Genomic DNA, 27,202 nt, shown 5'->3' with positions numbered 1-27,202 from the left:
AAAGAAGTAAATGCTAGGGTGTTTGGGAGAGGGGTGGGATTAAATTATGGGGAAATAAATACAAAATGGGGAGTGACACAGCTACTTTTTGCTGATGATACTGTGCTTATGGGAGATTCTAAAGAAAAATTGCAAAGGTTAGTGGATGAGTTTGGGAGTGTGTGTAACGGTAGAAAGTTAAAAGTGAACATAGAAAAGAGTAAGGTGATGAGGGTATCAAATGATTTAGATAAAGAAAAATTGGATATCAAATTGGGGAGGAGGAGTATGGATAAAGTGAATGTTTTCAGATATTTGGGAGTTGACGTGTCAGCGGATGGATTTATGAAGGATGAGGTTAATCATAGAATTGATGAAGAAAAAAAGGTGAGTGGTGCACTGAGGTATATGTGGAGGCAAAAAATGTTATCTATGCAGGCAAAGAAGGGAATGTATGAAAGTATAGTAGTACCAACACTCTTATATGAGTGTGAAGCTTGGGTTGTAAATGCTGCAGCGAGGAGGCGGTTGGAGGCAGTGGAGATGTCCTGTCTAAGGGCAATGTGTGGTGTAAATATTATGCAGAAAATTTGGAGTGTGGAAATTAGGAGAAGGTGTGGAGTTAAAAACAGCATTAGTCAGAGGGCTGAAGAGGGTTTGTTGAGGTGGTTTGGTCATTTAGAGAGAATGGATCAAAGTGGAATGACATGGAGAACGTATAAATCTGTAGGGGAAGGAAGGCGGGGTAGGGGTCATCTTTGAAAAGGTTGGAGGGAGGGGGTAAAGGTGGTGTTGTGGTTGAGGTGTTTGGACTTCCAGCAAGCATGCGTGAGCGTGTTTGATAGGAGTGAATGGAGACAAATGGTTTTTAATACTTGACGTGCTGTTGGAGTGTGAGCAAAGTAACATTTATGAAGGGGTTCAGGGAAACCGGCAGGCCGGACTTGAGTCCTGGAGATGGGAAGTACAGTGCCTGCACTCTGAAGGAGGGGTGTTAATGTTGCAGTTTAAAAACTGTAGTGTAAAGCACCCTTCTGGCAAGACAGTGATGGAGTGAATGATGGTGAAAGTTTTTCTTTTTTGGGCCACCCTGCCTTGGTGGGAATCGGCCAGTGTGATAAAAAAAAAAAAAAATAATATTAATAATAATAATATGTATAATAATAATATGAATAATAACAATATGTATAATAATAATAATAATAATAATAGTATAATACAATAATAATATTAATAATATAATATGTATAATAATAATACATATATAATAATAATGTACATATAATAATTATAATAATAATAGACGGCTTCAAAAGGCCGTCACTAGATGGCAGTGTTTACCACAACAAAGAGGGAGCGGTTGTGGCTGCCTCCACCTGTTACATAATGGCATATTTTTTTTCATTCTAGAGCATATATCATGTTTCTATGTTATTTATATTGTCTATTATGTCATATTAGATGAACTGTGATATATAAATAAGCCATATAGATGATATTAGCGAAATTATTCATGAAGTATTTTGCCCGGTGTCCAGACAAACTCGTCCACTGCCGACACCGCCCATACCACTACATGAATAACATATTTTATTCATTCTAGAGTATATATCAGGTTTCTATGTTATTTATATTGTTTATTATGTCATATTAGATGAAATAAGATAACTGAAATGAGATAGTTGATATTCGCAAAATTATTTAAGTACAGAATTCCACTGGAATGGATTAATTGCATTTCAATTAATTTAAATGAGGAAAATTGACTCTGCAAACAAGCAAATCCAGTTGCGAGCAAGGTCATGGAACAGATTAAACTTGCAAGTAGAGGTTCCACTGTATTGTGTATTTTTATAAGTATATGCTTCTAAACTTTTGTATTCTGGGCACCTCTGCAAAAACAGTGATTATGTGTGAGTGAGGTGAAAGTGTTGAATGATGATGAAAGTATTTTCTTTTTGGGGATTTACTTTCTCTTTGGGTCACCCTGCCTCAGCGGGAGATGGCCGACTTGTTAAAAAAAAAAAAAATACAGTGAGGAGATATGATAACTATATACAGTGAGGATATAGGTAGTAGGTTGGTAGACAGCAACCGCCCAGGGAGGTACTACTGTCCTGCCAAGTGAGTGTAAAACGAAAGCCTGTAATTGTTCTACATGATGGTAGGATTGCTGGTGTCCTTTTTTCTGTCTCATTAACATGCAAGATTTCAGGTACGTCTTGCTACTTCTACTTACACTTAGGTCACACTACACATACATGTTTTTTTTTTTTTCAACAAGTCGGCCGTCTCCCACCGAGGCAGGGTGACCCAAAAAAGAAAGAAAATCCCCAAAAAGAAAATACAGTGGACCCCCGGTTAACGAACTTTTTTCATTCCAGTAGTATGTTCAGGTGCCAGTACTGACCGAATTTTTTCCCATAAGGAATATTGTGAAGTAGATTAGTCCATTTCAGACCCCCAAACATACACGTACAAACGCACTTACATAAATACACTTACATAATTGGTCGCATTTGGAGGTGATCGTTAAGCGGGGGTCCACTGTACTTTCATCATCGTTCAACACTTTCACCACACTCACACATTATCACTGTTTTTGCAGAGGTGCTCAGAATACAACAGTTTAGAAGCATATACGTATAAAGATACACAACATATCCCTCCAAACTGCCAATATCCCAAACCCCTCCTTTAAAGTGCAGGCATTGTACTTCCCATTTCCAGGACTCAAGTCCGGCTATATAAAATAACCGGTTTCCCTAAATCCCTTCACTAAATATTACCCTGCTCACACTCCAACAGATCGTCAGGTTCCAAGTATCATTCGTCTCCATTCACTCCTATCTAACACGCTCATGCACGCTTGCTGGAAGTCCAAGCCCCTCGCCCACAAAACCTCCTTTACCCTCTCTTTCCAACCCCTTCAAGGACGACCCCCACCCCTCCTTCCTTCCCCTATAGATTTATATGTTTTCCATGTCATTCTACTTTGATCCATTCTTTCTAAATGACCAAACCACCTCAACAACCCCTCTTCTGCCCTCTGACTAATGCTTTTATTAACTCCACACCTTCTCCTAATTTCCACACTCCGAATTTTCTGCATAATATTTACACCACACATTGCCCTTAGACAGGACATCTCCACTGCCTCCAACCGTCTCCTTGCTGCTGCATTTACCACCCAAGCTTCACATCCATATAAGAGTGTTGGTACTACTATATTTTCATACATTCCCTTCTTTGCCTCCATAGATAACGTTTTTTGACTCCACATATACCTCAACGCACCCCTCTGGGTTTTCTTCTATTTTCTTTCTAGTTCTTATTCTTGTTTATTTCCTCTTATCTCCATGGGGAAGTGGAACAGAATTCTTCCTCTGTAAGCCATGCGTGCTGTAAGAGGCGACTAAAATGCTGGGAGCAAGAGGCTAGTAACCTCTTCTCCTGTATATATTACTAAATGTAAAAGGAGAAACTTTCGTTTTTCCTTTTGGGCCACCCCGCCTCGGTGGGATATGGCCGGTGTGTTGAAAGAAAGAAAGATACAGTGAGGAGATATGATAACTATATACAGTGAGGAGATATGATAACTATATACAGTGAGGAGATATGATAACTACATACAGTGAGGAGATATGATAACTATATACAAGATCATATAGGGGTAAAAGAAAAAAGATAAAGGAGGATTTTATCTACTATCAACAGGGATACTCCAAGGTCACAACTGGAAATAAACAAAAAGAAGTCACACAATTATAAAATATTTCTTCACAAATTGAGTAGTATACAACTGGAATGAAATCCATGAGGAGGTAATGTGCACTATTACCACTGGAAACTCTAATCATTATATGACCTATGAAACACTGAAGATATGACACCTTCAGAATAACTTGGCTCCTGTAACTGTAACTGGTAATCACATTTAAAATCAGGACAACACTGTAAAAATTATAATAAAAATATTATTATTGGAGAGATATAATTCTTAATTCCAACCAGTTTCTAAAATGTCTGACATGTAGTTAATTATCACCTTTGGGTTTAAATGAAGATGTTGGTGCTTTCTTGTTGGAAGACTGTGAGAGAGGAGATGCTGGTCTTTTCTGTCCACCTGGTGGTTTTGTGCTATTTTTGTTGTTGCTCAATTGTTGGTTGTTTAACTGTAAATAACAAAACTGACTTGTGAGAGCTTGTATTACAGGGCAAAAATATCAAACTTAGTACAGCCTCTCCTCACTTAGCGACGTACTCGTTTACCGACGATTCGGGCTTACGACAGGCTCTCTAACCAGTATGCATACCTAAATACAGTGGACCCCCGCCTTACAAACGCATCGCTTTATGTTAAAATCCGCTATACGAAGCATTTGAAAGCAAAAATTTTGCCTCGCCTCACGATAAAAAACTCGTCTTATGTGATCTGTCTGGGACGCGTCCCACGTGTGGCCTCAGAGCCAGTGTTTACAAGCCATCCAGTGCATCCGCATCTACGCATACATTCGATACATTTCACATTATCTCAGTGTTTTTAGTGCTTGTAACTGCAAAATTTGGTAATAAGTAATACATATTTTATGAAAAAGAGAATAAATAAATATACAAGGTATGATGTAGCACGTAATGAAAGTAGTTTGTTAGATTATGTATTGGTGGATAAAAGGTTGATGGGTAGGCTCCAGGATGTACATGTTTATAGAGGGGCAACTGATATATCAGATCATTATTTAGTTGTAGCTACAGTTAGAGTAAGAGGTAGATGGGAAAAGAGGAAGGTGGCAACAACAAGTAAGAGGGAGGTGAAAGTGTATAAACTAAAAGAGGAGGAAGTTCGGGCGAGATATAAGCGACTATTGGCAGAAAGGTGGGCAAGTGCAAAGATGAGTAGTGGGGGGGTTGAAGAGGGTTGGAATAGTTTTAAAAATGCAGTATTAGAATGTGGGGCAGAAGTTTGTGGTTATAGGAGGGTGGGGGCAGGAGGAAAGAGGAGGGATTGGTGGAATGATGAAGTAAAGGATGTGATAAAAGAGAGAAAGGTAGCTTACGAGAGGTTTTTACAAAGCAGAAGTGTTATAAGAAGAGCAGAGTATATGGAGAGTAAAAGAAAGGTGAAGAGAGTGGTGAGAGAGTGCAAAAGGAGAGCAGATGAAAGAGTGGGAGAGGCACTGTCAAGAAATTTTAATGAAAATAAGAAAAAATTTTGGAGTGAGTTAAACAAGTTAAGAAAGCCTAGGGAAAGTATGGATTTGTCCGTTAAAAACAGAGTAGGGGAGTTAGTAGACGGGGAGAGGGAGGTATTAGATAGATGGCGAGAATATTTTGAGGAACTTTTAAATGTTGAGGAAGAAAGGGAGGCGGTAATTTCATGCACTGGCCAGGGAGGTATACCATCTTTTAGGAGTGAAGAAGAGCAGAATGTAAGTGTGGTGGAGGTACGTGAGGCATTACGTAGAATGAAAGGGGGGTAAAGCAGCTGGAACTGATGGGATCATGACAGAAATGTTAAAAGCAGGGGGGGATATAGTGTTGGAGTGGTTGGTACTTTTGTTTAATAAATGTATGAAAGAGGGGAAGGTACCTAGGGATTGGCGGAGAGCATGTATAGTCCCTTTATATAAAGGGAAAGGGGACAAAAGAGATGGTAAAGATTATAGAGGAATAAGTTTACTGAGTATACCAGGAAAAGTATACGGTAGGGTTATAATTGAAAGAATTAGAGGTAAGACAGAATGTAGAATTGCAGATGAGCAAGGAGGCTTCAGAGTGGGTAGGGGATGTGTAGATCAAGTGTTTACATTGAAGCATATATGTGAACAGTATTTAGATAAAGGTAGGGAAGTTTTTATTGCATTTATGGATTTAGAAAAGGCATATGATAGAGTGGATAGAGGAGCAATGTGGCAGATGTTGCAAGTTTATGGAATAGGTGGTAAGTTACTAAATGCTGTAAAGAGCTTTTATGAGGATAGTGAGGCTCAGGTTAGGGTGTGTAGAAGAGAGTGAGAATACTTCCCGGTAAAAGTAGGTCTTAGACAGGGATGTGTAATGTCACCATGGTTGTTTAATATATTTATAGATGGAGTTGTAAAAGAAGTAAATGCTAGGGTGTTCGGGAGAGGGGTAGGATTAAATTATGGGGAATCAAATTCAAAATGGGAATTGACACAGTTACTTTTTGCTGATGATACTGTGCTTATGGGAGATTCTAAAGAAAAATTGCAAAGGTTAGTGGATGAGTTTGAGAATGTGTGTAAAGGTAGAAAGTTGAAAGTGAACATAGAAAAGAGTAAGGTGATGAGGGTATCAAATGATTTAGATAAAGAAAAATTGGATATCAAATTGGGAAGGAGGAGTATGGAAGAAGTGAATGTTTTCAGATACTTGGGAGTTGACGTGTCGGCGGATGGATTTATGAACTGATGAGGGAAAAAAGGTGAGTGGTGCGTTGAGGTATATGTGGAGTCAAAAAACGTTATCTATGGAGGCAAAGAAGGGAATGTATGAAAGTATAGTAGTACCAACACTCTTATATGGATGTGAAGCTTGGGTGGTAAATGCAGCAGCGAGGAGACGGTTGGAGGCAGTGGAGATGTCCTGTCTAAGGGCAATGTGTGGTGTAAATATTATGCAGAAAATTCGGAGTGTGGAAATTAGGAGAAGGTGTGGAGTTAATAAAAGCATTAGTCAGAGGGCAGAAGAGGGGTTGTTGAGGTGGTTTGGTCATTTAGAGAGAATGGATCAAAGTAGAATGACATGGAAAGCATATAAATCTATAGGGGAAGGAAAGAGGGGTAGGGGTCGTCCTCGAAAGGGTTGGAAAGAGGGGGTAAAGGAGGTTTTGTGGGCGAGGGGCTTGGACTTCCAGCAAGCGTGCATGAGCGTGTTAGATAGGAGTGAATGGAGACGAATGATACTTGGGACCTGACGATCTGTTGGAGTGTGAGCAGGGTAATATTTAGTGAAGGGATTCAGGGAAACCGGTTATTTTCATATAGTCGGACTTGAGTCCTGGAAATGGGAAGTACAATGCCTGCACTTTAAAGGAGTGGTTTGGGATATTGGCAGTTTGGAGGGATATGTTGTGTATCTTTATACATATATGCTTCTAAACTGTTGTATTCTGGGCACCTCTGCAAAAGCAGTGAAAATGTGTGAGTGTGGTGAAAGTGTTGAATGATGATGAAAGTATTTTCTTTTTGGGGATTTTCTTTCTTTTATGGGTCACCCTACCTCGGTGGGAGACGACCGACTTATTGAAAAAAAAAAACAACTGCAAAATAAGTCACCATGGACCCCAAGAAAGCTTCTAGTGCCAACCCTGTGGTAAAAAGGGCGAGAATTAGTATGGAATTGAAAAAGAGAGATTAAGGAAATGTGTGCAAAGTGGGTTGAACTGCAAACCTTTATGGATGAAAATCACCCTGACACAGCTATTGCAAGCCGTGTTAAAAACCTGTACAATGACAATGTTATGGCCCATTTTAGGAAAGTCTTAAAGGAACGGGAGGTACAGAGCTCTATTCAAATTCAAATTCAAAGTTTATTCTATATAAGGATTACAATGCTGAGTTTACAGAATTTGGTTATTGTGTGGTTTACATGTAGCAAAATAATAATTACAGAGTGTACCACTAGAACACCTAGCATGGCTAGGCATTTCGGGCAGACTTAAATTAAATCTTAAGCTTAAAATATTACAAAATTATGAGGTAAGTTGGTACGTATTATGGCTAAGTGACTAAATACTAGTTTGTGAGTTTAGCAATGTGAATGCTTTTGTTTTGGCACTATACATAGTTTCAGTATTGGAGTATCACAGGCCAACTTATGACTAGTTAAGATTCATTATTTTGAGATTGAGATTGATATTTCTGTTTATGGTCAAATGGGTGAGTGAGTGTAAGTGTTAACCACCAGGTGGTATTCGCGTAGTTAGTTGACAGGGTGTATCAGGGAGATGAGATGTTTTCTGATGGTAGTTTTGAAGGTGATGAATGTGTCTACAGTTTTAGAATTTTCAGGTAGGGTGTTCCAGATTTTAGGGCCTTTGATATACATTGAATTTTTGTAAAGGTTTAGTCAGACACGGGGAATGTCATAGAGATGCTTGTGTCTGGTGTTGTGCCTGTGGGTTCTGTCACAACTATCAAGAAAGCGTTTTAGGTCAAGGTTAATATTGGAATTTAAGGTCCTGTAGATGTAGATTGCACAGTAGTAAGTGTGGACTTTGTACTGAGTACAAGAAACCTCCCATTTACTAATTTGGACTACCCAATATGGTGGTGATTTGGCCAACACGCAAAATAAAAAAGATGCCAATTTCAAAACAGGGTCCAGAATAAACAAGGTAGACATTCGTGGCACTAAAATAACATAGGGATTAAGTTTAGATCTATGAAGAGTGGGGGGGTGTGTTGCCAGGGATGGGATTTAGTGATTATTCTTACTGCAGCTTTTTGTTGGGTTATTATTGGCTTTAGGTGTGTTGCTGCAGTTGAACCCCAAGCACTATGGACAGATTTGTTGTGTGACAGAGGTCCAGTGACTCTCAAGCTGGTCCTAGTGGCATTAAAAGAAGAAAGGAAGTAACCCCAGAAAAGGACTTGCTACCTCAAGTCCTAATGGAAGGGGATACCCCTTCTAAACAATAACTACCACACTCTCCCCTCTTCCCATCCCATCAATCATCACCAGATCTTCAATAAAGGTAAGTGTCATGTATTCTATTCTTAGTAGAGTAGTAATTGTGCATGTCTTCTTCAGTTTGTGTGTATTAACCCTTTCAGGGTCGAGAGGCCCTCTCCAAAACTTGTTCTCAGGGTCGAAAATTTTTCGGAAAATTTTTTTTTTATTTTTTCTTATGAAAAGATAGAGAATCTTTTCCCGATAATAATGACACCAAAAGTTTGAAATTTGATGGAAAACTTACGGAATTATGCTCACGCGAATTTAGCGGTCTCGACGATGTTTACGCATCGTTGATTTCGCCCACTTTGAGCCCTATTTTCAGCCAATTCCAGTGTACTAGTCAACAAAAATCATAACTATTTTGCTAGAACTACAATTTTTCTATCGAATGAGTACAAGAAACCACCCATTTACCGATTTCAACTATCCAATAAAGTGGTCAGAATTTAGCAATTTTGCCAATTTCACACAAATTTCAAAAGATGCCAATTTCCAAACAGGGTCCAGAATAGACAAGACAGACATTCCTGGCACTAAAATAACATTTCCTCTGTACATCAGTCACATCCCCAGGCCCCTCTTACATTTCTTTTGCTTTCCACTTTGAATTTTTATTCTCACAAAAAATAGAAGATTTATTGTTATGCAAACTGCTGTATTAGTGTAGAAATGGTATAAATAATATCAGCGCACTTGTGAAAGAATATTAGAGATCACCAGTTCCTGTGTATTGGATGCTTGGCATGATTTGTTTACTTTTGACCTTTGGCAAAAATCGAACATTTCTGCTACTTTGAGCTCAATTTCAGGGTACTTTTTTCTCATTTTGAAACCAATCAAAATCATCTCAATTTCTGTAATATATCATCCATTCTATAAAATGAGACCAGGAAAACTAGAATACACCCATAAATACCATACGAAAATACAGTGCAAATTCGCTGTTTTAAACCAAAAACACGGTCAAAGTTTTTATTTCTCATTACGCACTGTGTGCTGCAGGATTTTTTTTATACTGTGCACATTGACCACATAGACCCATTCTTTCATATGTAGGCATACCAGCTTTCTCTCACTAAATTTGAAGGCGCTAGAAATTAGGCATACTAGTACGTCAATAGCCGTGGTGCGTAAGCCGTACTAGTACGTCGGAAACCCTAAAAGGGTTAAAATTAATATTTCATGTGGTTAAAATTTTTTTTTTCATACTTTGGGGTGTCAGGAACGGATTAATTTGATTTCCATTATTTCTTATGGGGAAAATTAATTCGGCTAACGATAATTTCGGCTTACGATGAGCTCTCAGGAACAGATTAATGTCATAAGGCGGGGTTCACTGTAATGTATATTACAGGTGATTTCAACTATTCTGTTTATTGCAATATACTGTATATTGCTGAATAAACATTTAAAAATATACTAAAAATGTTATAAATGGTGGAAGGGTGACATTAAAACAATATCAAAGATGACTGACAAACTCACTGCCATTATAGTATGCTCCTCATTTAGCGATGAATTCATTTATTGACACGGTATTAGAAGCGGAACTCTGTCATTAAGCGAGGAGAGGCTGTAATGTAAACTCATTTTGTTTCCCGCTTTCCTCACATAAATGGGATGGGGAGGGACAGAATTTGCCTACAGAGGCTGGAAATGTATTGAATTAAATACTAGTAGGGATTAATGTTTTCAGATTTACACCTGACCTATACTTTCTTGAATATTCCATAATATCACAATTAAAAATAGAATGCCATCACTATAAAATATCCACACTAGAGCCTCAATAATCTTAATGAGTTTATGGTACTCTATGCAAGCAAAATGTCAATCACATTCCCACGTAAGTTTACACTTACCATAACTCATTGTATACAAGGCTGTATACAGTTTTTTTTACACTTGGAATTAAAATATGACCAAGAAAATTTATTTAATAACCACAGGCAAGCCTCTACACATGTCCACTCTTGGTCACATGTGGATAGTGATTTTAAATGATAACCAAAGTCCCAATTTGGTTATCATTTAAAATCAATGGTTGTTTTACATATAATCACAGAAAATCATTGGTTATTTTACATATAATCAATTACACAGGTTGGTAGACAGCAACCACCCAGGGAAGTACTACCGTCCTGCCAAATGACTGTGAAACAGAAACCTGTAACTGTTTTGCATGATGGTAGAATTGCTGGTTTCTTTTTTTGTCTCATAAACACGCTAGAAAACAGGGATATCTTGCTACTCCTACTTACACTTTGGTCACACTTCACAGACACGCACATGCATATATATATACATACATCTAGGTTTTTCTCCTTTTTCTAAATAGCTCTTGCTCTTCTTTATTTCTTCTATTGTCCATGGGGAAGTGGAAAAGAATCTTTCCTCCGTAAGCCATGCGTGTCGTATGAGGCGACTAAAATGCCGGGAGCAATGGGCTAGTAACCCCTTCTCCTGTAGACATTTACTAAAAAAGAGAAGAAGAAAAACTTTATAAAACTGGGATGCTTGAATGTGTGTGGACGTAGTGCGGACGACAAGAAACAGATGATTGCTGATGTTATGAATGAAAAGAAGTTGGATGTCCTGGCCCTAAGCGAAACCAAGCTGAAGGGGGTAGGGGAGTTTCAGTGGGGGGAAATAAATGGGAATAAATCTGGAGTATCTGAGAGAGTTAGAGCAAAGGAAGGGGTAGCAGTAATGTTGAAGGATCAGTTATGGAAGGAGAAAAGAGAATATGAATGTGTAAATTCAAGAATCATGTGGATTAAAGTAAAGGTTGGATGTGAAAAGTGGGTCATAATAAGCGTGTATGCACCTGGAGAAGAGAGGAATGTAGAGGAGAGAGAGAGATTTTGGGAGATGTTAAGTGAATGTATGGGAGCCTTTGAACCAAGTGAGAGAGTAATTGTGGTAGGGGATCTGAATGCTAAAGTAGGAGAAACTTTTAGAGAGGGTGTGGTAGGTAAGTTTGGGGTGCCAGGTGTAAATGATAATGGGAGCCCTTTGATTGAACTTTGTATAGAACGGGGTTTAGTTATAAGTAATACATATTTTAGGAAAAAGAGGATAAATAAGTATACAAGATATGATGTAGGGCGAAATGACAGTAGTTTGTTGGATTATGTATTGGCAGATAAAAGACTGTTGAGGGGCCACAGATATATCAGACCACTTTCTAGTTGTAGCTACACTGAGAGTAAAAGGTAGATGGGATACTAGGAGAATAGAAGCATCAGGGAAGAGAGAGGTGAAGGTTTATAAACTAAAAGAGGAGGTAGTTAGGGTAAGATATAAACAGCTATTGGAGGATAGATGGGCTAATGAGAGCATAGGAAATGGGGTCGAAGAGGTATGGGGTAGGTTTAAAAATGTAGTGTTAGAGTGTTCAGCAGAAGTTTGTGGTTACAGGAAAGTGGGTGCGGGAGGGAGGAGGAGCGATTGGTGGAATGACGATGTAAAGAGAGTAGTAAGGGAGAAAAAGTTAGCATATGAGAAGTTTTTACAAAGTAGAAGTGATGCAAGGAGGGAAGAGTATATGGAGAAAAAGAGAGAGGTTAAGAGAGTGGTGAAGCAATGTAAAAAGAGAGCAAATGAGAGAGTGCATGAGATGTTATCAACAAATTTTGTTGAAAATAAGAAAAAGTTTTGGAGTGAGATTAACAAGTTAAGGAAGCCTAGAGAACAAATGGATTTGTCAGTTAAAAATAGGAGAGAAGAGTCATTAAATGGAGAGTTAGAGGTATTGGGAAGATGGAGGGAATATTTTGAGGAATTGTTAAATGTTGATGAAGATAGGGAAGCTGTGATTTCATGTATAGGGCAAGGAGGAATAACATCTTGTAGGAGTGAGGAAGAGCCAGTTGTGAGTGTGGGGGAAGTTCGTGAGGCAGTAGGTAAAATGAAAGGGGGTAAGGCAGCCGGGATTGATGGGATAAAGATAGAAATGTTAAAAGCAGGTGGGGATATAGTTTTGGAGTGGTTGGTGCAATTATTTAATAAATGTATGGAAGAGGGTAAGGTACCTAGGGATTGGCAGAGAGCATGCATAGTTCCTTTGTATAAAGGCAAAGGGGACAAAAGAGAGTGCAAAAATTATAGGGGGATAAGTTTGTTGAGTAAACCTGGTAAAGTGTATGGTAGAGTTATTATTGAAAGAATTAAGAGTAAGACAGAGAATAGGATAGCAGATGAACAAGGAGGCTTTAGGAAAGGTAAGGGGTGTGTGGACCAGGTGTTTACAGTGAAACATATAAGTGAACAGTATTTAGATAAGCCTAAAGAGGTCTTTGTGGCATTTATGGATTTGGAAAAGGCATATGACAGGGTGGATAGGGGGGAAATGTGGCAGATGTTGCAGGTGTATGGTGTAGGAGGTAGGTTACTGAAAGCAGTGAAGAGTTTTTACAAGGATAGTGAGGCTCAAGTTAGAGTATGAAGGAAAGAGGGAAATTATTTCCCAGTAAAAGTAGGCCTTAGACAAGGATGTGTGATGTCACCGTGGTTGTTTAATATATTTATAGATGGGGTTGTAAGAGAAGTAAATGTGAGGGTCTTGGCAAGAGGCGTGGAGTTAAAAGATAAAGAATCACACATAAAGTGGGAGTTGTCACAGTTGCTCTTTGCTGATGACACTGCGCTCTTGGGAGATTCTGAAGAGAAGTTGCAGAGATTGGTGGATGAATTTGGTAGGGTGTGCAAAAGAAGAAAATTAAAAGTGAATACAGGAAAGAGTAAGGTTATGAGGATAACAAAAAGATTAGGTGATGAAAGATTGGATATCAGAATAGAGGGAGAGAGTATGGAGGAGGTGAATGTATTCAGATATTTGGGAGTGGACGTGTCAGCGGATGGGTCTATGAAAGATGAGGTGAATCATAGAATTGATGAGGGGAAAAGGGTGAGTGGTGCACTTAGGAGTCTGTGTAGACAAAGAACTTTGTCCTTGGAGGCAAAGAGGGGAATGTATGAGAGTATAGTTTTACCAACGCTCTTATATGGGTGTGAAGCATGGGTGATGAATGTTGCAGCAAGGAGAAGGCTGGAGGCAGTGGAGATGTCATGTCTGAGGGCAATGTGTGGTGTGAATATAATGCAGAGAATTCATAGTTTGGAAGTTAGGAGGAGGTGCGGGATTACCAAAACTGTTGTCCAGAGGGCTGAGGAAGGGTTGTTGAGGTGGTTCGGACATGTAGAGAGAATGGAGCGAAACAGAATGACTTCAAGAGTGTATCAGTCTGTAGTGGAAGGAAGGCAGGGTAGGGGTCAGCCTAGGAAATTTTGGTGGGAGGGGGTAAAGGAGGTGTGTGCGAGGGGCTTGGACTTCCAGCAGGCATGCGTGAGTGTGTTTGATAAGAGTGAATGGAGACAAATGGTTTTTAATACTTGATGTGCTGTTGGGGTGTGAGCAAAGTAACATTAATGAAGGGATTCAGGGAAACCGGCAGGCCGGACTTGAGTCCTGGAGATGGGAAGTACAGTGCCTGCACTCTGAAGGAGGGGTGTTAATTAATGTTGCAGTTTAAAAACTGTAGTGTAAAGCACCCTTCTGGCAAGACAGTGATGGAGTGAATGATGGTGAAAGTTTTTCTTTTTCGGGCCACCCTGCCTTGGTGGGAATTGGCCTGATGTTAGTGGATGTCCTGGCCCTAAGTGATCAGTTATGGAAGGAGAAAAGAGAATATGAATGTGTAAATTCAAGAATTATAAAGTAAAGGTTGGATGCGAGAAGTGGGTCATAATAAATAATTTTAAGAAAAAGAGGATAAATAAGTATACACGATATGATGTAATAATAATACATAATAATAATAATCAGGGAAGAGAGAGGTGAAGGTTTATAAACTAAAAGAGGAGGCAGTTAGGGTAAGATATAAACAGCTATTGGAGGATAGATGGGCTAATGAGAGCATAGGCAATGGGGTCGAAGAGGTATGGGGTAATGTATGGAAGAGGGTAAGGTACCTAGGGATTGGCAGAGAGCATGCATAGTTCCTTTGTATAAAGGCAAAGGGGATAAAAGAGAGTGCAAAAATTATAGGGGGATAAGTCTGTTGAGTGTACCTGGTAAAGTGTATGGTAGAGTTATAATTGAAAGAATTAAGAGTAAGACGGAGAATAGGATAGCAGATGAACAAGGAGGCTTTAGGAAAGGTAGGGGGTGTGTGGACCAGGTGTTTACAGTGAAACATATAAGTGAACAGTATTTAGATAAGGCTAAAGAGGTCTTTGTGGCATTTATGGATTTGGAAAAGGCGTATGACAGGGTGGATAGGGGGGCAATGTGGCAGATGTTGCAAGTGTATGGTGTAGGAGGTAGGTTACTGAAAGCAGTGAAGAGTTTTTACGAGGATAGTGAGGCTCAAGTTAGAGTATGTAGGAAAGAGGGAAATTTTTTCCCAGTAAAAGTAGGCCTTAGACAAGGATGTGTGATGTCACCGTGGTTGTTTAATATATTTATAGATGGGGTTGTAAGAGAAGTAAATGCGAGGGTCTTGGCAAGAGGCGTGGAGTTAAAAGATAAAGAATCACACACAAAGTGGGAGTTGTCACAGCTGCTCTTTGCTGATGACACTGTGCTCTTGGGAGATTCTGAAGAGAAGTTGCAGAGATTGGTGGATGAATTTGGTAGGGTGTGCAAAAGAAGAAAATTAAAGGTGAATACAGGAAAGAGTAAGGTTATGAGGATAACAAAAAGATTAGGTGATGAAAGATTGAATATCAGATTGGAGGGAGAGAGTATGGAGGAGGTGAACGTATTCAGATATTTGGGAGTGGACGTGTCAGCGGATGGGTCTATGAAAGATGAGGTGAATCATAGAATTGATGAGGGAAAAAGAGTGAGTGGTGCACTTAGGAGTCTGTGGAGACAAAGAACTTTGTCCTTGGAGGCAAAGAGGGGAATGTATGAGAGTATAGTTTTACCAACGCTCTTATATGGGTGTGAAGCGTGGGTGATGAATGTTGCAGCGAGGAGAAGGCTGGAGGCAGTGGAGATGTCATGTCTGAGGGCAATGTGTGGTGTGAATATAATGCAGAGAATTCGTAGTTTGGAAGTTAGGAGGAGGTGCGGGATTACCAAAACTGTTGTCCAGAGGGCTGAGGAAGGGTTGTTGAGGTGGTTCGGACATGTAGAGAGAATGGAGCGAAACAGAATGACTTCAAGAGTGTATCAGTCTGTAGTGGAAGGAAGGCGGGGTAGGGGTCGGCCTAGGAAGGGTTGGAGGGAGGGGGTAAAGGAGGTTTTGTGTGCGAGGGGCTTGGACTTCCAGCAGGCATGCTTGAGCGTGTTTGATAGGAGTGAATGGAGACAAATGGTTTTTAATACTTGACGTGCTGTTGGAGTGTGAGCAAAGTAACATTTATGAAGGGATTCAGGGAAACCGGCAGGCCGGACTTGAGTCCTGGAGATGGGAAGTACAGTGCCTGCACTCTGAAGGAGGGGTGTTAATGTTGCAGTTTAAAAACTGTAGTGTAAAGCACCCTTCTGGCAAGACAACCCTGCCTTGGTGGGAATCGGCCGGTGTGATAATAATAATAAAAAAAATAATAATAATAATAATAAAAGAAAAATAATCAGCAACCTTAATACGTATAATACAGTAATTGTAATTTGCGTGTTGGTGGTGATGAACAATATTTAGCTTGATAAAGTAGTAGTGACGAAGGGAGGAGACCAGCTGTCATTGATGGTGCTTACTACATGAGCCACTGGGAAAGAGGGTGTCACAGGATACACAGGTTGAAGGGTGACACTTGCTTTATCACACTTGATGCATGTCTTCTTCAAAAGTGAATAATTATTTAATTGAGATTTCAACTGCATTTCAATCATCTGAAATAAAAGTAAGTGAACATCCATGATCTAGTTACTGCAACTTTATAGACCATGTTTCCATACAGAAATGAGCCTTCACTGACAAGTCAGTGATATAAGGAAAGGAAAGCATTAGAGGTTGCATTTTTTTATTATTACTCACTTTCATTCCTGCTTGCCTGAAATACAACTGATGACCCTACAAAAACATTTAAAGATTTTTTAGGTTTGCAGTTAGTTAGGTTAGAAGTAGGGGAAAAAGAAAATTTAGAGTTTAAGGGGCTTGATTAGTGCTTAGTGGGTTTTGGAATGTAAGGTGACATTTATGACATGCACCAGAGGAAAATCCACATAGGTGAGTTCAAGTTCAGGAGGTACTGTAGGAAGTACAGTACCTGCTCTCTGAAGAATGGGTGGGAATATTGCAGTTTGCAAAGTCATTTAAATTGTTAGGACCATGAACTTCTGGCAAGACAGCTGTTGAAAAAAAATGTTGAATGTGTTATGTTCCTTGGGTCACCTTAACTTGGTGGGAAACAGTTGATGTAGCAAAGAAAACTTATTTGTAATTCAAGGAATTTGTGGCCCTGCATCCTGGTCTACAACTAGACCTCAAATGAAAAGGAAATATTACAAGAATAAGAACTAATATGAAACAGGAAAGTAATGATAAGTGCATAATGTGGAAACACATGTTGTAAGTAAAAGTTTGAGATATTTATGTGGCATGTCGCGTAATGTAAATGTGATGATAAAAAATTAACAATTATAACAGGGTGGACAATGTTTATTCTGTTTTTGTTTCACACTAACATTAAAGGACAGAAGTAGCTCCTTGGAGAATTGCTGTTTTCCAACCTGCTTCCTGTTAGGTTATGACATAAATGTGTGTGCATCACATTTTTTAAGGGTGTCCACAATGATTTAAAAATTAAAAATCTTATAATCCTTACAAAAATAAATAGCGGAAACAGCAAAAGAGAGACTGAATAAATTATCAGAGCTGCTGTACTGGAAAGTATGCATATAATTTTCTGTGACATCCTCTATATGTACTATTTGAAATGCTCACCTGTTGTTGTTTTTTCTTAAGTGCGGCAAGATTCTCTAGGTGAGATCTTTTATTAACATGAGCTTGCCAGATGATGACACTCTTCACCACAGTACCACACACAATGCACATTAGTTGGCCCCGGCTGTTGTATCTGGCATACTTTGTTAAGGCAATTATGAAACGGAATATTTACAATGCACACATTTAACTTTTGATTGATAAACAGCAATAATAGAGATATTAATAAATAAATGTAAATATTTTTTTTCAAGATAATAAAGATGTGAAGATAGGAATATTCGAGACAGTTTAGATAGAATTTAAAATCGTAGATCCAAGACACTATAAAATATTATTTTTTTTTTTTATTATCACACTGGCTGATTCCCACCAAGGCAGGGTGGCCCGAAAAAGAAAAACTTTCACCATCATACACTCCATCACTGTCTTGCCAGAAGGGTGCTTTACACTACAGTTTTTAAACTGCAACATTAACACCCCTCCTTCAGAGTGCAGGCACTGTACTTCCCATCTCCAGGACTTAAGTCCGGCCTGCCGGTTTCCCTGAACCCCTTCATAAATGTTACTTTGCTCACACTCCAACAGCACGTCAAGTATTAGAATAAAATAAAGGTCACTAAAAGCTTTCCTTATTCCCATCAGGAAAAAAGCAAAATATATTTCATGCAAATTCTTAAATTATATATATTTTACCAAAGTGATTTTACATTAGGTAAATTTGAGCAACAGTAGTTTAGTGTTATGATAACTCTGATGCAAAAAAATTATAAAAAAAATAGGGAAAGGAATTTTTCAAGTGATCCAAGATTCCTGTAGTATTATCATACTTACAGATACATTTGTCTTTAACAGCATACTTAAAATTGGGACATACATACCTGCAGCATGAAACCAACAGCAACTGGTTAAATAAAGGGATTTCTCTCTCTCTCTCTCTCTCTCTCTCTCTCTCCGTGTGTGTGTGTGTGTGTGTGTGTGTGTGTGTGTGTACTCACCTAGTTGAGGTTGCAGGGGTCGAGTCCAAGCTCCTGGTGTGTGTGTGTGTGTGTGTGTGTGTGTGTGTGTGTGTGTGTGTGTGTGTGTGTGTGTGTGTGTGTGTGTGTGTGTGTGTACTCACCTAGTTGTGGTTGCAGGGGTCGAGTCTTAGCTCCTGGCCCCCGCCTCTTCACCGGTTGCTACTGGGCCCTCTCTCTCCCCGCTCCATGAGCTTTATCAAACCTCGTCTTAAAACTGTGTATGGTTCCTGCCTCCACTACGTCATTTTCTAGGCTATTCCACTGCCTTACAACTCTATGACTGAAGAAATACTTCCTAATATCTCTCTGACTCATTTGTGTCTTCAACTTCCAATTGTGGCCTCTTGTTTCTGTGTCCCCTCCCTGGAACATCCTGTCTTTGTCCACCTTGTCTATTCCACGCAGTATTTTATATGTCGTTATCATGTCTCCCCTGACCCTCCTGTCCTCCAGTGTCGTCAGGCCGATTTCCCTTAATCTTTCTTCATAGGACATTCCCCTTAGCTCTGGAACTAACCTTGTCGCAAACCTTTGTACTTTCTCTAGTTTCTTGACGTGCTTTATCAAGTGCGGGTTCCAAACAGGTGCTGCATAATCCAGTATGGGCCTGACATACACGGTGTACAGTGTCTTGAACGATTCCTTACTAAGGTATCGGAATGCTGTTCTCAGGTTTGCCAGGCGCCCATATGCTGCAGCAGTTATCTGGTTGATGTGTGCTTCCGGAGACATGCTCGGTGTTATACTCACCCCAAGATCTTTCTCCTTGAGTGAGGTTTGCAGTCTTTGGCCACCTAGCCTATACTCGGTCTGTGGTCTTCTGTGCCCTTCCCCTATCTTCATGACTTTGCATTTGGCAGGATTAAATTCGAGAAGCCATTTGCTGGACCAGGTGTCCAGTCTGTCCAGGTCTCTTTGAAGTCCTGCCTGGTCCTCATCAGATTTAATTCTCCTCATTAACTTCACATCATCTGCAAACAGGGACACTTCTGAGTCTAACCCTTCCATCATGTCGTTCACATATACCAAAAATAGCACTGGTCCTAGGACCGACCCCTGTGGGACCCCGCTCGTCACAGGGGCCCACTGTGATACATCATTACGTACCATGACTCGTTGTTGTCTCCCTGTCAGGTTTTCTCTGATCCATTGCAGTGCCCTTCCTGTTATATGCGCCTGATGCTCTAGCTTCTGCACTAATCCCTTGTGAGGAACTGTGTCAAAGGCCTTCTTGCAGTCCAAGAAGATGCAATCAACCCACCCCTCTCTCTCGTGTCTTACTTCTGTTATTTTATCATAAAACTCCAGAAGGTTTGTGACACAGGATTTGCCTTCCACGAATCCGTGCTGGTTGGCATTTATACTCTTGTTCCATTACAGGTGCTCCACCACTCTCCTCCTGATAATCTTCTCCATAATTTTGCATACTATACACGTCAATGACACAGGTCTATAGTTTAGTGCCTCTTTTCTGTCTCCTTTTTTAAAAATGGGAACTACATTTGCCGTCTTCCATACCTCAGGTAGTTGCCCAGTTTCCAGGGACGTGTTGAAGATTGTGGTAAGTGGCACGCACAACATATCTGCTCCCTTTCTAAGGACCCACGGGGAGATGTTGTCCGGTCCCATTGCCTTTGAGGTATCGATGTCCCTTAGCAGTTTCTTCACCTCCTCCTCATCTGTATGTATGTCGTCCAACACTTGTTGGTGTATTCCTTGCTGGTGTCCCCATCTGGTCTGTCCCCCCAGAGTCCTTCCTGACTCTACTGTAAATACTTCCTTAAATCTCGTGTTTAGCTCCTCACATACCTCTTGATCATTTCTTGTGAGTTCTCCACCTTCTTTCCTCAGCCTTATCACCTGGTCCTTGACTGTTGTCTTCCTCCTAATGTGGCTATACAGCAGTTTCGGGTCAGATTTGACTTTCGATGCTATGTCGTTTTCATACTGTCGCTGGGCCTCCCTCCTTATCTGTGCATACTCGTTTCTGGCTCTTCTACTAATCTCCTTGTTTTCCTGGGTCCTATGCCTCCTGTACCTTTTCCATTCTCTGTTGCACTTAGTTTTTGCCTCCCTACACCTTCGGGTAAACCAAGGACTCGTTTTGGTCTTCCTATTATTTCTGTTTCCCTTGGGAACAAAACTTTCCTCTGCCTCCTTGCACTTTGTTGCCACATATTCCATCATCTCGTTTACTGATTTTCCTACTATTTCTCTGTCCCACTGAACCTCCTGCAGGAAGTTTCTCATACCTGTGTAGTCCCCCCTTTTATAGTTTGGCCTGACCCCTTCAGTTCCTGTTACCTTCTCCACTTGTAACTCTACTATATAATCAAAACTCAGAACCACATGATCGCTAGCTCCAAGGGGCCTCTCGTAAGTGATGTCCTCAATGTCTAAACTGCTCAGGGTGAACACAAGATCCAGTCTTGCTGGCTCATCCTCTCCTCTCTCTCTGGTTGTGTCCCTGACATGTTGATGCATGAGGTTTTCAAGTACCACATCCATCATCTTGGCTCTCCATGTTTTGGGACCCCCATGTGGCTCCAGGTTTTCCCAATCGATCTCCCTGTGGTTGAAATCGCCCATTACCAGTAACTTTGCTCTGCTCGAGTGAGCTCTTCTTGCCACCTCAGCCAGTGTGTCCACCATCACCCTGTTGTTTTCTTCGTACTCCTCTCTTGGCCTCCTGCAGTTCTGTGGTGGGTTATACATCACTCCAATGACTACTTTATGTTCTCCGGACTGAATTGTACCTACAATGTAGTCTCTTTCTCCAATCATGTCCATGCCTTCCATTTCCTCAAATCCCCATCGGTGTTTTACGAGCAGTGCAACCCCTCCTCCCCCTCTACTCCTTCTATCTTTCCTCAGGATCTGATATCCCATTGGGAAGATTGTGTCTGTTATTGTCTCAGCGAGTTTTGTTTCTGTGACTGCTATGATGTCTGGGGATTTTTCACCGATTCTTTCGTTCCACTCCTCATGTTTATTCGTTATTCCATCCGCTTTTGTGTACCAAACTTTCAGTTTCTTTTCTATCATTGTGGTCATGCAAGAATATTGGGGTTGGGGGAGCGAGAGCCTTGGTGGGGGCCTATATGGGGCTGTGGTGTAGGTGGGGTTTGTGATGATGGGGGTGGGGTCAGAATGCCCATAAGGGACAGCTGTTGGGGTGAGGTTTGTGATATGGGGGTTGGTGGCAGAGGGAACAGTGAGTGGGTTGTAGTATAGGTTGCTTAGTTGCGTTGGGAATGTCGTGGTTGGAGTCTTTTGGTGGGAGATTCTGTGGGGTGTGTTTGCCCTTCCTCCTGTGTCTGGGTCCTGCTCATCTTCGTCATTGCCTCTCATTCCTCCTTGAGTCTCTGTACCCTCTCTTTCAGTGTAGTCCTTTCGTCTTGTGTTCTGTCGCGGTCGAGGTATACTCTCTGGTACCCCTGTTTGTCCCTCAGTCTTGCTTTCTCTTGCAGAATCCTGGTTCGAACTGATTCTTCCTTGAAAATTACTTTGACAGGCCGTATCCTTCCACTCGCAAACCACCCAATTCTCTGAAAATTTGTCACCTGGGTCATATCGCCCTCACCTATTGTTTTCATGATGCCTTCAATCATTTTTTTCTCCTCCTGTTTTATTTCTTCAAAGTTGTCCCCCTTGGCTTCTTGGAGCCCGTACACAAAAACTGACCTCGCCCTTTCCTCCTCCCACTGAGTCTCCATCTGCTTCCTCTGAGGCATTTTATTTCCTTCCATTGACATGTTCTTGCCTTCAGTCCCTGTCATATCTGGAACTTCTATTCTCAGTGAACTGTCTTTCATGACCAGCTGTCCCTTGCTACTGCAGTTGGCTGTTAGAATCTCTGCATATAGCATACCTTCATTGTCTTCGGACCTGTCATTTGATCTTAGTGTACTCCTCGTCTTTTCCCTGGCCCCACGTGGGTCTGATAAGGCCTTCGCGTACGGCATGTCTCCGTTGTTGCTTACCGTCCCCTTGTCTGCGCCTGATGTCACATCTGAATTATCATTTGTCTCTCTAATCTGTTTCAGGCTTTGCAGTTTCTCTTCTAAGCACTGTATCCTAGCTTCTGCTGCTAAGACCTGTACTTCCCACTTCCTGCACTCCTCAGCTATCTGCTCCTCCATTTTCTTACCAAGCTCTACTATCTTCCTTCCCCACTCTTCCTCCCTTTTTTGGAGCTCTAACTCCCAGTCTTTCCTCCCTGGTTCGTCTACCAGATCTCTGGTTTTCGTCCTCTAGAGCCACCCATATTTTTTTTTTTTTTTTTTTTTTTTTTTTTACCACAGACAGAAGGCTAGAGGAGGGAGAGGGTGCGAGCGAGCGGGAGAGAGAAAGGGTAGAAAGAGGGAGAGAGAGGAGAGGGAAAGGGTAGAAAGAGGGAGAGAGAGGAGAGAGTATGGGGGTGAGGGATAAGACCAAGGGTGAGAGATAGAAATGTGAGGGGGGGGAGAGAAAGGGTAGAGAGAGAGAGAGAGAGAGAGAGGAGAGAGAGAGAGAGAGAGAGAGAGAGAGAGAGAGTGAGAGAGAGAGAGAGAGAGAGAGAGAGAGAGAGAGAGAGAGGAGAGAGAGAGAGAGAGTCAGAGACAGAGAAAGGAGGGTGAGGAAAAAGGCTATGAGAGAGAGAAATGCTAGGGAGGGGTAGAAATATAGAAAAAGGGAGATGGAGAGAGAAGCCTAGAGAGAGAGAGAGAGAGAGAGAGAGAGAGAGAGAGAGAGAGAGAGAGGGGGAGAGAGAGAGGGAGAGAGAGGGAGAGAGAGAGAATGTGAGGGAGAAGAAGAGAGAGAGAAAGAGAGAGAGAAGAGAGAGAGGAGAGAGAGAGAGGAGAGAGAGAGAGAGGAGGGAGACAGAGAGAGAGAGAGAGACAGAGAAAGGAGGGTGAGGGAAAAGGCTATGAGAGAGAGAAATGCGAGGGAGGGGTAGAAATATGGAAAAAGGGAGAAGGAGAGAGAAGCCTAGAGAGAGAGAGAGAGAGAGAGAGAGAGAGAGAGAGAGAGAGAGAGAGAGAGAGAGTGAGAGGGAGAGAGTAAGAGAGTGAGAGGGAGAGAGTGAGAGGGAGAGAGTGAGAGAGAGAGAGGGAGAGAGAGAGAGAGAGAGGGAGAGAGAGGGAGAGAGAAAAAGAGTAGGGGGAAGGGGAGGGAAAAAGGCTATGAGAGAGAGAAATGCGAGGGAGGGGGAGAGAGAAAGATAGGAGGGAGTGAAGGCAAGAGCGGGGGAGGGGGAAGGTCTGTGGGGGAGGGGAAGGTCTGTGGGGGAGGGAAAGGTGTGTGGGGGGGTGAGGGGACGCGGTCAAATTCCAAGGATCAGCTGTGTGAATGAGTGGGTGTGTATACTCGCCTAGTTGTGGTTTCAGGGGTCGAGACTCAGCTCCTGGCCCCGAGTGTGTATGTGTGTGCGTGCGTGTGTGTGTGAGCACGTCAGTTGTTTATATGTCCCAGAAATACATTTCACCTCTGTGTATCCGTAATACTAATAAGATACCATTAACACTGAGAGTAATTCTAATAATTATAATACTAGCGTGTGTTAACAAGTCTCTCTTTCACCCAGTTATGTACTACCTTTTACTACATGTGTACCCAATACTTGCTTCTCAGACTGTACTGTCTTTGTGTCCTAAAACATTATCTCTTGAAACTGTTGTCAGGGCTGTAGTCCCATTAGCCCCGACTTAATCCTCCTGCCTATTCCTTGCTCCTACAAATTTTATCTTCCTACTACTGCTAGGTGTTGTGTGTATGATAATCGCTCGAAAGCAGGGTTTGTGATAGCTACCAGTGACCGTAGGGCCGGCTCCACCACTCAAAACTTCCCGCCAACCACAAACAGGTGATTTGTATGTTACTCCTCAGAGGGGACGTCCATCCAGATGCCTGATGCACGATGCTCGCTGTATGATGCTCGCTGTACGATGACTCGTGCACCTCGCCCTTCCACCTCTGACTTCTTCAGCCATTCTTTTCTCGTTGCCCTTTCGAGTCCTCATTTACCACACTTATCACTTGTATACTGCTACTTTTATAATTTACACTTCACTTTTGGTAAGTACACTTCTTATTTGTGATGACACCCAACCTGTTATGGCGGCCTACTTCCTCAGGCCTACTGCTGCCACCACCTCTGCTTATATATATTTATGTATATGTATATATATATATATCACCTTTCCGGCTAGCTTGTTCACGTTGGCTGTGTGCTACATCACAGTTTCTCGTTAGCCAACCTCTCTTAAATCTATTTGATATTTTCTCTTTAGTCACTCGCTTTGTACTTTGTATATTTGTAACAGTGTGGCAACAAGTGCCAACTAGGCCTCAACGAACTGGCACTTTGAAATTTTGTTGTATAATTTCAGGCTTTCTCTCGCCTTTACTTTATTTATTTTTGCTAATACATTGGTTATCACTTGTAGGGTTGTTCACTGACGTTCTCACTAACACTGGTTGCTTCTAGCTGCTAAAACACGCCCTAAAAGCACTAAGATTCCCGGAGCCTGGCGCTTATGACCCACGATGGAAGTTGTGTGTGTGTGTATGTGTGTGTGTGTCTGTCTGTGTGCGTGTGTCTGTGTGTGTGTGTCTGTGTGTGTGTCTGTGTGTTTGTGTGTGTGTGTCTGTGTGTGTCTGTGTGTCTGTGTGTGTGTCTGTGTCTGTGTGTGTGTGTGTGTGTCTCACCTATTTGTACTCACCTATTTGTGGTTGCAGGGGTCGAGTCCTAGCTCCTGGCCCCGCCTCTTCACCGGTTGCTACTAGGCCCTCTCTCTCCCCGCTCCATGAGCTTTATCAAACCTCGTCTTAAAACTGTGTATGGTTCCTGCCTCCACTACGTCATTTTCTAGGCTATTCCACTGCCTTACAACTCTATGACTGAAGAAATACTTCCTACTATCTCTCTGACTCATTTGTGTCTTCAACTTCCAATTGTGGCCTCTTGTTTCTGTGTCCCCTCCCTGGAACATCCTGTCTTTGTCCACCTTGTCTATTCCACGCAGTATTTTATATGTCGTAATCATGTCTCCCCTGACCCTCCTGTCCTCCAGTGTGGTCAGGCCGATTTCCCTTAATCTTTCCTCATAGGACATTCCCCTTAGCTCTGGAACTAACCTTGTCGCAAACCTTTGTACTTTCTCTAGTTTCTTGACGTGCTTTATCAAGTGCGGGTTCCAAACAGGTGCTGCATACTCCAGTATGGGCCTGACATACACGGTGTACAGTGTCTTGAATGATTCCTTACTAAGGTATCGGAATGCTGTTCTCAGGTTTGCCAGGCGCCCATATGCTGCAGCAGTTATCTGATTGATGTGTGCTTCCGGAGACATGCTCGGTGTTATACTCACCCCAAGATCTTTCTCCTTGAGTGAGGTTTGCAGTCTTTGGCCACCTAGCCTATACTCTGTCTGTGGTCTTCTGTGCCCCTCCCCCATCTTCATGACTTTGCATTTGGCAGGATTAAATTCAAGAAGCCATTTGCTGGACCAGGTGTCCAGTCTGTCCAGGTCTCTTTGAAGTCCTGCCTGGTCCTCATCAGATTTAATTCTCCTCATTAACTTCACATCATCTGCAAACAGGGACACTTCTGAGTCTAACCCTTCCGTTATGTCGTTCACATATACCAAAAATAGCACTGGTCCTAGGACCGACCCCTGTGGGACCCCGCTCGTCACAGGTGCCCACTGTGATACATCATTACGTACCATGACTCGTTGTTGCCTCCCTGTCAGGTATCCTCTGATCCATTGCAGTGCCCTTCCTGTTATATGCGCCTGATGCTCTAGCTTCTGCACTAATCTCTTGAGAGGAACTGTGTCAAAGGCCTTCTTGCAGTCCAAGAAGATGCAATCAACCCACCCCTCTCTCTCTTGTCTTACTTCTGTTATTTTATCATAAAACTCCAGAAGGTTTGTGACACAGGATTTGCCTTCCGTGAATCCGTGCTGATTGGCATTTATACTCCTGTTCCGTTCCAGGTGCTCCACCACTCTCCTCCTGATAATCTTCTCCATAATTTTGCATACTATACACGTCAATGACACAGGTCTATAGTTTAGTGCCTTTTTTCTGTCTCCTTTTTTAAAAATGGGAACTACATTTGCTGTCTTCCATACCTCAGGTAGTTGCCCAGTTTCCAGGGATGTGTTGAAGATTGTGGTAAGTGGCATGCACAACATATCTGCTCCCTCTCTAAGGACCCACGGGGAGATGTTGTCTGGTCCCATTGCCTTTGAGGTATCGATGTCCCTTAGCAGTTTCTTCACCTCCTCCTCATCTGTATGTATGTCGTCCAACACTTGTTGGTGTATTCCTTGCTGGTGTCCCCGTCTGGTCTGTCCCCCCAGAGTCATTCCTGTCTCTACTGTAAATACTTCCTTAAATCTCTTGTTTAGCTCCTCACATACCTCTTGATCGTTTCTTGTGAGTTCTCCACCTTCTTTCCTCAGCCTTATCATCTGGTCCTTGACTGTTGTCTTCCTCCTAATGTGGCTATACAGCAGTTTCGGGTCAGATTTGACTTTCGATGCTATGTCGTTTTCATACTGTCGCTGGGCCTCCCTCCTTATCTGTGCATACTCGTTTCTGGCTCTTCTACTAATC

General features: G+C 41.6%; 1 protein-coding gene across 2 annotated transcripts in view; it reads right to left on the bottom strand.

Annotated features, from left to right (window-relative positions):
• The window catches only part of LOC128694655 (zinc finger protein 830), a 247,741-nt gene that overhangs the window by 173,793 nt on the left and 46,746 nt on the right, over nt 1–27,202 (bottom strand). For both annotated transcript variants that reach the window (XM_070081596.1, XM_070081591.1), the window contains exons 2-3: nt 17,577–17,709; nt 4,028–4,154 (exon numbers count right to left, since the gene is read on the bottom strand). In XM_070081596.1, coding sequence (XP_069937697.1) covers nt 4,028–4,154; nt 17,577–17,709 — 260 coding nt within the window. The remainder of the gene's footprint in view (nt 1–4,027; nt 4,155–17,576; nt 17,710–27,202) is intronic.

This window comes from Cherax quadricarinatus, chromosome 6, assembly GCF_038502225.1.
Source record: "Cherax quadricarinatus isolate ZL_2023a chromosome 6, ASM3850222v1, whole genome shotgun sequence".
Classification (NCBI taxonomy): domain Eukaryota; kingdom Metazoa; phylum Arthropoda; class Malacostraca; order Decapoda; family Parastacidae; genus Cherax; species Cherax quadricarinatus.
Note: the sequence above shows the minus strand (reverse complement) of the source record. Positions and strands in the feature narration are given on the sequence as shown.